At 39.4% G+C, this 14487-nt stretch overlaps 1 protein-coding gene across 11 annotated transcripts in view; it reads right to left on the bottom strand.

The window, feature by feature from the left end:
* Nucleotides 1–14487, bottom strand: part of unc13bb (unc-13 homolog Bb (C. elegans)) — a 187451-nt gene that overhangs the window by 117348 nt on the left and 55616 nt on the right. For 9 of the 11 annotated variants that reach the window (XR_013659497.1, XM_078956187.1, XM_078956188.1 and 6 more), the window contains 3 exons: nucleotides 4117–13908; nucleotides 2712–3002; nucleotides 2520–2610 (listed from right to left, as the gene is read on the bottom strand). Coding sequence is in view for 10 of the 11 variants with exons in the window: in XM_078956187.1 (XP_078812313.1) it covers nucleotides 2520–2610; nucleotides 2712–3002; nucleotides 4117–13908 (10174 nt within the window). In the remaining variant the exon portion in view is untranslated. The remainder of the gene's footprint in view (nucleotides 1–2519; nucleotides 2611–2711; nucleotides 3003–4116; nucleotides 13909–14487) is intronic. The other 2 variants (XM_078956193.1, XM_078956194.1) reach the window with 1 other exon arrangement.

Below are 14487 nucleotides of genomic sequence, written 5' to 3'. Positions count from 1 at the left end.
TAAACAACCAGCCTATACACTTGAGAGAAAGTTGTTATTAGTACAGATTTGCAACATTGTCACCGGCAAAAGGTTGGTAAGAGGATTGCACAAAGTTTTGTAAGCATCAAATATATCTTATTTAGCAGTCCGTCGATGACGTCGATGATGCGGGGAGGAGCTTGTGCCTATGGGGTGTATGTGGGAGGACATCCCAATTGCTGTCTTGAATGTCCTGTCGCAGGTGTCACACCTTTAGTTCACTTCAGCTAGTGGAGCCGCTGGTTCTAGTCTACGCTGCCTTCTTTTTGACGATAGCTGAACATTTTGTTCCCTGATAGCAGCAGCAGCACCAGTCACCACCTTCCTCCACGTCACACGGTCTTCAGCTTTTCCCTTCCAGTTGTCATATTCCTTTATGTTCTTCAGGTGTCTCTTGAATACGTCTTTAAAGCGTAGTCACGGCACTCTGATCCTTCTTTTAATTCTCCAAAGAAAACAGCTTTTGGTAGTCTGGTGTCTTCCATGCGTGTAACATGCCCTGCCCACCTTAGTTGACATGTGGTGAGCATTTCTTCAACACTCGGCATTTCTGCCCTATCCAGTACCTCAAGGTTTGACACATTATCTTTCCATGAGATGTTCATTAGTTGTCGGAGATGTCTCTGCTGTACTACTCAAGACTCTTAATATGGCGTTTGTAGATGGTCCAAGTTTCAGAGCTGTACAGAAGTGTTGGCATTATGATGGCTCTGTAGACTTTCATCTTGGTTTTCAGGTGGATTCCTCTCTGGTCCCACGGATGACTTCTCAATTTTCCGAAGGCTGATGCTGCAGATTGAATTCTCTGTGATATTTCTTTATCTATACTTCCACTATTGGAGATAGTACTTCCCAGGTAAGAGAACTTGTCTACTTCAGCCAGTGGAATACCATTCAGGAGCACTGTTCGTGGGTTCAGCTTTGCATTATGGGTGTCTTGGATTAGGACTTCTGTTTTCTTGATGTTGATTGTTAGTCAAATCTTGTGGAAGCGTCAGCAAAGGCAGTCAGTAGCTCTTGCATGGCCTGAAGACTGTGAGTTACAAGCGCCTAAGATTAAAAAGGCGCCTAAGATTAAAAAGATCTCCATCGCTTCTGGTTCTAATAAAGAGATCACCAAGTTCTTCTGGCATGCTTTGTAGGACTGCAGTAAGGAAAATAGTGAATAAAGTTGGTGCAAGAACACATCCTTGCTTCAAGCCATGTCCCACACTGAATGCGTCTGAACAACTATCACCACAGCAAATGCTAGCATTCATACCATCATAAAAACTCCGTAACACTCTAATAAAGGTTTGTAGGCAACAGTAACAACTCAGTAACTTCCATAGGGTGTCTCTATGAACCGTGTCAAAAGGCTTGCTGAAATCCACAAAGGTGACAATTAGTGGTTGCCGTTGTTCAGCACACTTTTCTTGCAGTTGTCGCAGTGTGAATATCATTTCTTGAGTAGATCTGTTTGCCCTGAACCCACACTGACTCTCAGGAAGGATGTCTTCAGCAAGAGTCTGTAGTCTAAATTGAAGAATTTTGGCAAGTATCTTACCCCGCTACTGAAAGAAGTGAAATTCCCCTATGGTTTCCACATTCCGCACGGTCTCCTTTTCTTTTCTAAATAGTCACGATGGTCGCATCCTTAAAATCTTGGGGGAATTCCGCTGTTGTTGTTGACCAAATATATAATTTAATACAAATTGCACGATTGATCTTTAACCTGAATTAATCAAGCCTTCGATAGTTTATTACCTATTTTTGATTACCATGTCGCAGAAAATCAGGAAAGCGAAAACTTACTTTCTATAAATTTTGAAGCCCAAATGTCCTCCAATTCCGAAATGATTTGTGTCAAAAATGACAAAATACTGATGTAGCACAGCTTGATGCACTTATGAAGTACTTTTATTCAAATGCAGTTTTGGATTTTAAATTGGGTTTTTAGAATAGTAGAACAATGTAGGCTTTTTTTTAAATCACCTTCCATGTGTACCTAATTACAATGTCTTTCTCCACTTAAGGTATACATACTACATACACATACTATAAATATTCATTATTTGCAAAGATTAAAACATTTTTTATAAATATTTCTTGTGTATTGAAAATCAAAAAGGCCAATAAAAATTATTACCGGATGAAATTGTCACTTTATAATTTATTGTGACCAGAAAAATTAAACGTAGTGGTACAGTTCAGAAAATACTTCAAAAGTTGTGTTTGCAACCAATTTGTTGAAATTGAAAAGAATATAAATATTTAATCTCTTGTTTTCAAGCAGTTATTATCCAGGCAGCCAATTCTTAAGTTGATTATACTTATATTGAAGTTAGAAACAATTAAACGGCATGAACATCGAGAAGTAAAACTCAACCAGTGTCATTATTGTAAATTTACAGTAATTGTATACTCAGTATGGGAAAGGAGAAAATGTCTAAAATAAAAACTTGAAAGGTGTTAAGAAATAAAATACAATTAGACTAAAAACATAAAATATCACCAACCTCCCTCAGCTGGACCCTGACTTTATTGATGGCCTTCAACCAACGAACTCTGGATGGCGAAAATGGCAATAATGATCCTCCATCATGGATTCTATGTAGCATGGATTTGTAGGGAAAAAAAAAAGCACTTTAGCACCTCTTAACTCTTTTGTAATGATACAATGAAAAGAAGTGTACACACAAAAAATTCACCTTTGAAATTTAGGTGATCCTTTCTCTGGTGGAAGTACTTTTTTCAAAGTTGTATCCTCAGGAGACAACCTGTGCATCTTCTGCTCAGTGATATTAGAATGTCCATTACTGAAGACGTGTCCATGAGTAGGTGGCTTCCCAAGGGCGGTGGGTTGTAAACCAGTACTATGGTAGGAGTGAAAGGACTCCTCGAGTTCGGATCCTCCAGTGCTCTCAGGGCCAGTCTCACTAAGCTGAGAGCTGATCTGGCTCAAATTCCCTGATGAACCAAAACGACTACTTTCCACTGGACTACAATGGGGAGAGAGCAGCAAGAAAAACATCTGTAGTGAGAATGTGTAAAAATGTATTTTTAAATACACCAATATTATTGTCACAGAAAGACCAGACAAGTGGGAATTGTTCAACAAAAGCAGTTTAAATATAATCTTTAATTTTGAAAACATTCAGTGGTTTCTAATAATGTTTTAATGTGGTCATATATCATACCTACCTGTACAGATTTAATTGCAACCCTATTTGTCTAAAACAATGGACAAACTCTAAATATTGAAATGGTTCAGAACACAGACTTCCTAACTTGGCTTAAAAAAATACTTAACCTTGGATTCTTCAATCCCAGGTTGAGTATTTTTTGCTGCATGTGGTATAAAAGAAAGTGTAAAAACAGTTTCAATGTGGTTACTTTGTTCTTCTAAGGTTATGCAACTTACTCAACCTTGCATTAAACCATGTGCAAAGTATCAAATACATTTCAAACATGACATACCAAAATTGGTAAATTTTCATACCCAAATTACATCTGCATATTTTACTATCAATGCCACCTTTTTTAACTACTTGAAAATAAGAAAGCATTTTCAGATTCACAACATACAGGCGCATGGTTGGAGCACAAAGGGGTAAAAATCATAAAATATGCAGAATTTTTTTTTTCTTTTCCAGGAACTTTCAGAATTTGCCTTTTATTTGTGTGGATCAAATATACTACATTTTAGAACAATGACATAGTTTCTGAATTATTGTTATTGAAGGAAATGTTTTACCAGACAAAATAAAAACAACTGTCCAATCTAAACCAGAATTCCACAATAAAACAAAAAGTCCTATGAGCTGTTGCACACAAGTGGGAAGTTGTTGTTTTTCTCTTGTTTTTGCATGTATTGTGCAACTTGTTATTCTATAAAATAAATGGAGAAAAACCTCGAATAAGTTTTAAAATTAACTGGTGCGTTTTTTTGTGGAGTTCTGATCTGAGATGGCATATTAAAGATAGAGAAAAACAAACACATGGTTAGGAGATAAACAAGAGGAAGTGGACTGTAGAGCTGGACAGTTAATCACTACATACTGTTGATTTGGAATAAATACTGATGGGAATAGCATTTATTATGATTTTACTGGCCTTTTTTCATTCAATGGATCCTTCCGGGACTCGTCCAGCTGCACTCCAGAGGCAGAACCTGCGGAGGGGTATGTTTCTAAAAGCCTTTCTTTGTCCTTTGGTGTGAGGGGAGCTGGAGGGTCTACTTCAGGAGTGCAGATGCAAATATTGGGGGGTTCTATTTTATCTGTGGAACCTACCAGTTCATCTTTTTTGGCATCAGATGTTGCAGTCTTTTGTAAGGTATATGTTTGATCACTCGCTGGCTTGGTGTCAGATTGGGGTTGCGATGATACAACTGGGACAGTTTGCTGCTTGGGAGGCTCTGTATTCCAGGAGAGGTTTATTTTTGCTCCAAATATTGAAGTTGTTGGCTCTTGTTTTCCAGCAACTGAGCTTTCCTCTTGAAACAAGCCCCCTGAGAAAGATTTTAATCCTGACAACAAACCACTGCAACCTTCTGTTTGGGGCAATGACAAAGAAATTGATGATACTGCCGGTGAAAAAAGGGAACCAAACGATTTTCCTGCTTCGCTCTGTGTTGACATAAAACCAAAAACAGATTTTGGCTGAGATTGTTCAGCACTATTAGGCATGTGAATAGCTGGTAAAGCTTTAGTAGCATTTCCCTCAGGAGGGTTGGAAGGAACAGATTTGTCACATTCTTTACCATCTGGGTCCTCTTTAATGATCACAGGTTTTTCCTGTATCACCTCACTGGTTGCACCAGTCTTTTCTTTCTCAGTGTCAATGGCCAATTGTTGGTTGATATTGTTAAGGTCATCTGTCCTATTTATTGGTTCATTTGTAACCACAAGGGGATCTGCAACAGCCTTTGGACATGTCATAGGAAATTCTTGTACAATACCATTAGTTCCAGAGTCAGATTTAATCTGTTCATTATCTAATTTAGTTGTGCTGTTTCCTGATGTTTGTGCCTTTGGTGAGGCTTTTTCATTTTTAGTTTGTTCCGTGGTAGCAGATGTTATCTTTGGTTCTACTGAAACAGATTCAGAAGGTTGTTGTCCCATGCCACCAAATAAAGACCCACCTATGCCCCCAAGTATTGATCCTCCAGCCTGAGAGCCTATAGTCTGGCCAGTGGTTCCTCCAAACATTTCTCCAAGAAAAGAACCACCTGGCTGTGATGCAGCTGCAGATCCTATACGCATCCCACCAAGCAATGATCCACCACTCTGGGTTGCTGTAGACTTGCCAAAAGATCTGCCTTCAAAAACCCCACCTAATATAGACCCTCCGGTTGAAGGAGTGCTTTGGGTGCCAGGCTGTGGAGCAGATCCTTTAAATAAACCTCCCAATAATGATCCTCCTGTCTGAGGTGAAGTTTGGGTTTTGGACCTTCCAAATATCCCTCCCAACAGTGAAGGTCCTGTCTGGCTGATAAAAGCCTGGTTTGCCGTTCCTCCAAGTCCAAAAGGGGAGTTCTTCTGATCCTGCTGCTGCTGTTGAACTTCAAGTGAGGAAACTGATGGCTTAAACAAGGAAGATACAAAGCCTGAAACTCCATCTGCTGCTGAGTGACTTGCTGAGGCATCTGATTCCGGAGGTTTTTGCTGTACCTGGGATAGAGGAGTCACTGGCTGGGAGGACGTTTCCTCTTTTGTTATAGTTGGTGTTCTATCTTTCAGCTGGTCACTTACAGATTTTCCATGTACTGTTGTGTCTTTGCAATTACCAAGATCAGCTAAAGCAGCTAGGGTGTCAGTACTTTGGGAAGCAAGCTCCATAGAAAGACTGTCATTTGTGTTGTCCATGCTAACCTCAGGGCATTCACTTGCGTCTTTGGGTTGTTGTAGTGTCCTTAAATCATATTTAATTTTGGCAGATCCATCTTTTAAATCAGTTTCAACAGCAGCCAGAAGGGCTTTATTGTCATCATTAGGTTTTGGCAAAATGGATGTAGATGATGTGCAGTCGGTTTGATGGGTAGCTAATATTTTCTTCTCAATTTCCAACGTTGAAGTAGTTGTTGAAGTGGCTGTTGTGCCTATAACAGAACCTCCAAACATTAAAAGTAAACCCTTACCAGGACTTTCACTTGGAGCGCTCCCTTGTATAATGCCACCAAGTAAAGATGAACCAGACTGGTTAGAACCAGATTGAGAGGATGATCCTCCCAAAATCCCTTCAAAAACTGAACTATTTGTTAGTGTTGACGTTTGATTGGTAGTGGATCTGCTTGCATGAGACACAACAGATGAAGCTGTTGAACCTCCAAAAATCTCATTCAAAATGGAGCTCCCTGGTTGAGATCCAGCAGTCTGGGAAGTAGATGAACCAAGTAGGCTTCCAAGAAAAGATGACCCTATCTGTGGTCCTGCTGTCTGAGGTACAGGACCTACTGCTTTTGTAGGATTACTTTGAGTTCCAGATCCTCCAAATAAACTACCTAGTACAGATCCTCCAGTTTGAGAAGCTGATGCTTGGGGTGGAGCTCTTCCAAACACTGAACCAAACAAAGAACCTGCAGATTGTCCAGTAGGTTGAGGTGCAGAATCTCCAAACACAGAAAATAATCCTTTAGCTGATTGGCTTTTAAATTCTGATGATCTTGAGGCAGCACCTGTAGATGAAGGACCAGCCTTATTACCGGTAGGCTGAGTGCTGGGTTGAGAAAATAATGAAAGACAACCTTTTCCTGTACCATCTGATATAAGCCCAGTTGAAGATGAAGGCTTTAGGTGTGACCCAGTGATTGGAGATAACGGGTCAATATCTAAGGCTTCTTTACTTATAACAGGGTCCAGGGAAGCTTTTTCTGAGCTTGTTTTTTCATGTAAAATATTGCATTCCATTTTTGTATCATAAGACACAACTTCTTCACTTTTCATTGCGATATCCTCTTTATTAGAAGTAGCTGTACTTCTGGCAGTACTGATGGATTGACTGGCACATATTCCATTTGAGATGGTATCAGATTTGCTACCCAGGTGTTCACTTGAATTATTTTTCAAATTTTCTTGCTCTGTGAAGCCTTTACTGGATATAGATGTGCCCCAGGATAAACATTGTTCTTTTGGTTCTGTAGTACAAAATGAGATGTTTGAAGTTTGTTGTCGTGCGGAAACGGAAAATACTCTAGTTGGAGCTGTCTTCAACACAGATGGTGTACTTGCACTTGGACTGGGTCCTGTTGTTTGAGGAGTACTGGGACCACTAAACATGGAGAACACATTTTTTGTAGGACTCATACTGGAGGCAGAAATACCACCCAATATACCTCCAAGAACAGAAGCAGCTGTTTGGGCTTGTGGTTGAGGGTGATCTTGGGGTTTAGAATTTGCCTGTGGTTCCCCTTGTTGCTGAATTTGAGATGGGGGTACTTTTTGTGGAGGAGGTGTATTTGATTGTTGACTCTGTATAGCGCTGGGATCACTAAACACTGAGAACAAGCCTTTCATTGGGCTTTCAGATGAGCTTGTTGGCCCAGGCAGAATTCCACCAAGAAAAGATCCTTCTTGGGCTTGAGCCTGTTGGTTACCAGAACCACCAAACATTGAAAGGAATCCAGTAGATAGAGGATCTTTTGGAGGAAGATTTTTCTCTTGCGATGATTCAGTAGTAGGTTTGCTTTGATTGGCAACCTGGGGAGAATTTGATCCTCCAAACAATGATAATAAACTTTTGCCCAGCGTTTCCTGTTGAGGAGGTTGTGCATCAGACAAATGATCAGTTTTAGGTGTAGCCTGTTGTTCATTTGGTCCAGTAAACATAGACAAAATACTTTTACCATGAAATTCTTGTGAAGCTGTAGCGGATGAAGCTGATCGAGGTATTTGGTTAGAGTTGGCACACGTTGATTCTGTTAGCATATCACCAATTGAAAATCCAAAAAGTCCACGAGAGGACTTATTCCCTGCTTCCTGGTTTGTATGCTTTGCTTCAGATGTACTAATTGTAACTGTGGCTTCCTTTGACAATTTGGAGGAAGACTGTTGGGACGAACTATTATTTGAAGTTTCACTCTGTGTAGAGAGAAATGTACCAGCTTGGTTTATGGTTTGTGATCTTTCTGTTTCTTTAGATTTTGGCATAAATGAAAGAGAACTTTCTGTAACAATGGGTTGTTTTTGTGGTAAAGAGGATTCATTACTAAATAAATTGCTAATTGATCCAAAGACATTTGACATGCCTGTAGACTCTTTACTTGAGGTGCCAGTGCCTTGTAATGAAGCAGTTCGCTCAGTTTTGGTGTGATTACTTGAAGGTGACTGGGAAACAATCTTGGAATCTTGTTTAGTTTCCTCAATTTTAATTGCAGACTTTAAAAAATTTATGAAGCCTGTCTGTGGTTGTTCAGGTGATTTTTCCACAGATGTACCCTCTGGCTTACCAGTTGCCAGTGTAGGTTGTGTAGGTTTATTAACACCGTTGTTTGATCCTAATGGCACTGTGATGTTGGGCTTTGTTGAAGGGAGTGCTTGCTGGTCCATTGTTGTTTGACGTAAAAGTCTTGGTTTATGTGAAGTTAACGGTGATTGTGTTGGTGGCTGGGTTATTTGAGTGGATGTTGGTGGTGTGGGTAAAATCCTTCCTTGTGTGGTAGCTGATTGCTGCATTTGATTAACTTGCTTTGGCTGGATCACAATAGGAGATTCTTCCTCGATTATCTTAGACTTAAGACTTTGGAAACATGTTGACAAAATGCTCTTAGAATGTTTGTCAGAAGGTTGACTAAAAGTTGTGGTTATTTCCTCCTGCGACTGTTTCCCAACAAATGAGGATATTAAAGAAGAAATATTTTTGACTTGCCGATTAGGGATCTCCTGAGCAGGTGAAACCATTTTACTCCATTCTTCCTTTGAAACATCATCTACATGTTTCACTGTCACAGTAGTAGATGAACGTCTCTGTTGGCTAGGTTGATAACAGTTATAAAGTAGCTGTTGATGTGAATGTGTTGTAGCAGTGGAGTTTAAGGAAACCGAAACTTTTTGAGCGAGAAATGTCTTAACCTCCTGATTGTTCCAGTAAGGTTTAACTTGATTACTTTTATGACATGAAAGGTCAATTACATGTTGGTAGTTGTTTTCAAAGACATTGTGAGTCTGCCTTGGGTCCATCTTTACTTTGTTCAATCTGTATGATGTAAAATCCAAACCTTGTTGCTGGTGTGACAAAAATGAATTTTCAAACATCTCAGAGAACTGCTTGAGATTTAGGTTCATGATCTGGTTTCCTTTATTATAAGCTGCAGACAAATCTAAAGGAGCATTAAGAAGCTGAGAATCATTGTAGTCTTGCCCAGGAAGCCAAAGAAGTTCATCTTCATTGTAAAGTGGAATTTTAAAGCCACAAACAAAAACCATTTCAGTGTTTAGCCATGCACTAGGAAAACTATCAAAGTTCTCTTCACTTCCACCTGACATACTTTCAGGTGCACAGGAATACACATAGTCACCTGCTGCATCTGTAAGCAAGGCATAAATGTATTCATGATCGGTGTAAACAAAGTAACCGCAGTCATCATTTTCAGCTGGCCACCATATTCCTTGTTCTAAGAGAGCAAGCCACTGCTGATACCATTCAGTATCTTCAGTATACACCAAATCTTCTGTGTCAGCAATGCCATCCATGGAATAGCTTGCACCTAGTGGTCTATAGTTAATAAATGAGCTATGGCGTATCATCCCTTTAGTGGGAGCATGTTGTAGGTTTGTACAGTCTCTGCCACATTGCCAGTTTGCTGAATAAGATAAGCTTGGTGCAGACTCCTCATAATACCCTTCATGATATGACACTTCATTTAGGCTGTAAGAACTATCATTAAAATAATTCCATTTACTAAATATTGAATTTCTTTGTTTAGTAGTTAAGTTCAATGGACGGTCATTGTTAGCTGACCGAAACATGTTTCCTAAATTTTCAGAACTGTTCCATAACTTTTGCTTGGAATATTGACCTTCATTTTTACATCCTTCAGGGAGATGCATATCCATCTGTTCTTGGTGACATGGAACAGCTTGCCAGGAAGCATGACTAAATGGTGGATTAGTATTTAAAGAGCTGCAATGAAAAGTACCAGCTGCCAGAGGAATACTTTCACTGCTGTGTCTGCACCCCTGATCTTCCACCTGCAACTGATAATTCAATGCCTCCTTTTCAAACTGCTGCCACAAAGAGCTTTCATGGACCCACTGGTTTTCATCATAAGAGGAACTTATTCCATGGTAATTGCTCTGGTTTGATGATCCCAACAAAGACAGGCTGCTTTCACCAATGTATGGTTGTAAATTCAGGATAGGTGAATTAGTATAATTTTGAAAAAGAGAATTAATATTCCCTGTACTATATGCCGTTTGGTTTGTCAATGGGAGTGAGTTATAGTATAGCTGAGATAAGTTACCATTGCTAAATGAGGAGTATGTTGGTTGACTTGAAAGAGATCTTGCAAAAGTAGCAGATGTTCGCAAATCCAAACTCTCTGAATGAATTGACACAGGTGCATTTACAAGAGCATGCCTGCTATGACCTGGGCTGAGACCATCTGCAATAGATCTTTTAAGACCATCTCTTGCAACATCTGAAGCAGAACTGTTTGACACAGGGGAATCTCTTCCCGGGGTTTTAGTTAAAGGCATTTGTGTTATTTGTTTCAACCTTACCTGTTCTGTACAATGACCTTCATTTTCATTTGTACTCAACAAGCTAGGTGAGTGACTTTGCTGAGCATTTCTTGGAATCCTCTTTTTGTCTTCACATTCTTGAGGCAATTGCAGAATATCATTAGGAAATGACTTATTTTGCACTACGTTAAAGTTAATGGTTTTCTGATGTGATAACTGTTTGGTTGAGGTCGTCTCTTTGCTTTCAGATGGTTTAGTTAACTTGTTAAACAACCCAGAGAGCAATCCTGATTGATTTGACATCTCAGGTTTTGTAGAGCCAGGTGGATTACATGACACTTTGATTTGTTGACTCATCTGAGAGTGTGAGATGTGTTCAGTTCTGTGATGTTGCATTGCATTTTCTGAGGAAGATTCGATTATTCCAGAGAACAGTCCAATTGCGTTACTTGTTTTGTGTGTCGTGTCACTTGAGGGTTGATTTGGTTTTGTAACTGATATATTTGTTTTATTTGTTTTTCTTTGTTCATAACTAGATTTACTTAAAGAAATGCATTGCTGATGAGCTACTGATTGATTTTCTTTGTTTACATTGTCAGCTGAAGCAAATTTAAAAAGTCCAGGTAAAAGACCACTTTGATGGAATGATGGATTCCTAAGTGGAACAGTCTGTTGTCGAGTAAAACCCAGTTTGTTTGTTTCCTGTTTAAAACCATGGCTTAAATTTTTACTATTGGAGGGTGCGCATTTATTGATCCCAAAGAGTGGCCCCTTTTGTTGAGGTTGGGTTTTCGGAATTTGACTTTGACCCATTTTCTGATCTTCACCAGGATAATGGAAAGATATGTTTCTCTGTTTTTCAGCTTCAGAAGCCTGTACACTTTGCTGTATGTTTTCTGTTGATGAAAATTTCAATAGCCCTGACAGAAAGCCACCTGTCTGAGAAGCTGAGGAACTTTGTTTGTGATTAGAGTCATCAGTAGGCTGTGAGGGAATATTACTACAACCAGGCTGATTGTTTGCCTGCTGTGGCACACTTCCAGATAGATCACTATTTGAACCAAATTTTAGCAATCCAGATAGCAATCCGCCTTGCTTTGGTTGATTAGATCCTTTCTGAGATACATCAGCAGAGCTCCCTTTAAAAAGACCCGTGAGAAAACTTTGTGGTTCTGCCTTACTTGAAACTTCAAGTTGCACTCCATGAGAAGTCCCTGTCAGTTTTTGATCTGAGGCAAGTTGTAGAACTGATGGCTCTTTGACATTCTGAGAATTCTGACTTGAGTTGAACATCTGGTTCACACGAGAGGAAGCAGACGGAGAGCTAAATATGCTAGAAAACCACCCTTTATCAGCATTTTCCTGGGGAACTGAAAAATTCTGGGTAACGGTTGTGGAAGCTATCGGTGCTGGTTGGGGATCATCAGAAGCTCTGAAAACTGGATAAACTATCACAGAAGGAGCTTCCTGAGGTGGCATGGGGACAGCAGGTATAATTAAGGAACTCAGGGACTTCTCAAAAGGGCTATAAAATCCAGTGTTCTCACATTCTATCTTTATCTCTTTTCTGGTAGACCTTTCTGATACAGAAACAGGACAGCCTTCTTCTCTGCATGTCCAAGAATTTTGGTTTTCATGCAAAATTTTCCTACAACTGTGGCATGATGTTGTACTTTGTAGAGGATTGTCAAACTTCTCAAACTTTCTTCTCTGTTGACTAATCATTGGTTGTTGACCATCACATTTCTCATCCAACTGTCTCTGACATTGGGAATGTTTGAGCTTGGATACTTGTTTGTTCTCAGAAGATGTCTCATTATTTACACCAGAAAACAACTTTAAAGAATTCAATTTCCTCAACACAGAGTTTCCAGAATCACTTTGAGATTTGTTTCCACTTCCAGTATTTTCTTTTCCACTTCTTTGCATTTCATTAGCTGCAGTGATGGTTTCCTGGTCAAAATATTTGGTATTTTGTTGAGGCTGAGAAGGCAGAGAGCTAAATGATTTCTCAGGAGATGTTTCAACAGGTGAAACAACAGCTATGGGAGCTGAGCTAGTTGATTTGGGAATTAAAGACGATAACCTTGTTAATCCAGATGTTGCTGGTTGTCCAGAGGAAGCTTGTGGGGTTGATGGAGACTGTTTGGAGATTGCTGCAACTTTGTCAGTAAGACAGTTAAGCAATGAAGTCACAGCGTTTTTCACACCTGTGTTGCTTTGATCTGTAGGGATTTGGGATTGAGTTTGTGTTCGGGAATCCTTTATATCAATGTGATCCTCTTCAAAGGAATTTGTTGTGTCACTACATTGTGAGAACAGCCTTGAATTGGTTGGTTTGGGAAGAGAACCATACCTGCTAATTTCTTCTTCTTTTTCCACCAGATATTCAGAAACTGTTTCGACTAGACACTGAAGCTCATCCATGGTATCTAGATATTCATCACTTGGCTCCACCACAGGAGAGAGCATGGCATCTGGAAACCATCCACCTATTTTAGATTTGACACACTTTTTCTCCCCAAGGCTCTGGGAGTTTTTTATATAGTCCTCATGAGAAGATGAATGAGAACTTCTGTGATATTGTAAATTCTTTGAACAAAAGTCCTCAGCCATTGTGGCAAAGTCGTCAACAATGTCCAATGCTGTTGCAGTGTAAAGTCGATCATCTGAGTCCTCTAATTCAAAATTCAGAAGCGCTCTCTTTCTAGCATCTTGATTTTTTTTGTATGCTGCATAATTTTCTAAGGTGTTGTCCAGCTCGTTTATAGCCCACATCCTTGTTTTATACAGAAGTCCATTGTGGTATGGCTTCAGGCACAAATTTATGTGCTCCTCTTCTTGTAATTCTGCTACTTGCTGCATAAACAGGTCTCCTTGTTTGCCATGAAGGCTGGATGGAAAGCTCTCTTCATTTAGTGTATCCATATCTGTACTGGGCAACCCTCTCAGGTCTGTTATCTTTTTCCTTCGCCGCCAGTCAGGAGTGTCATAGCTCTCTGGGTATGTAGGCGGCAGAAGTTCATTACCTATCACATTTATATGGATTGCTTTGTGTGATGGCTCAGGTGAGGGTATTCCTATGCGCAGGACAGCCTCTTCCTCATCATCTAAAAAGTCACTAAGCTTGGGCTTGCTTCGCCTTTTGTATTTATTTTCCGATTTTTCAAACCCCATGTCAGAATCCACTGGTATAATTCTGATTCTTTCCTTCTCGTTTACAAATCTAATTAGGGCAAAGGAACACATTTTAAAAAAAGGGTACAGAGATGGATCAAGATTTGGAAAGAAAGAAGAGAAAACACAAGAAAATACATGGAAAAACACAAGTTAAGAAGTATGGTTGAATAGAGATAAAAGCAATTAAAAGAGAAACAATGTTTCGCAAACTATAAACATTTTTACAGCTCAGTAATTAATTAAAAAATTCATATATTTTTCACCAAATATATTTTAAGTTTTTTTTTTTCTAAAGTAAAAAAGCCTATAGTAGTGTTAAACGTGGGTATTATGCTAAATCATCATCGTTTAATATTTGATGAAGCTTTCAAGTCACAAAGAGTCAAAGACGTGTCTGTCACTGAGGTATTTCCTTAGGAAGCGTTAGAGGGATTTGCAAATATGTAAAATAGTTGAATCAAATTCAAAACCCCTAGGGAGATGAAGAATGACATCAAACCCTTAAAACAAATCGAAATATAAATGATAAGCTTTCTGCGGCTAAAAATGCGATTCTATCTTAGATTTATGGAGCTTATGTGGATAATTCCTCATGTCAACACAGGCAGATTTGGCAGATCTGGTC

This window comes from Oryzias latipes, chromosome 12 (genome assembly GCF_053564925.1).
Source record: "Oryzias latipes strain Hd-rR chromosome 12, Olatipes_Hd-rR_3.1".
Taxonomy (NCBI): domain Eukaryota; kingdom Metazoa; phylum Chordata; class Actinopteri; order Beloniformes; family Adrianichthyidae; genus Oryzias; species Oryzias latipes.
Note: the sequence above shows the minus strand (reverse complement) of the source record. Positions and strands in the feature narration are given on the sequence as shown.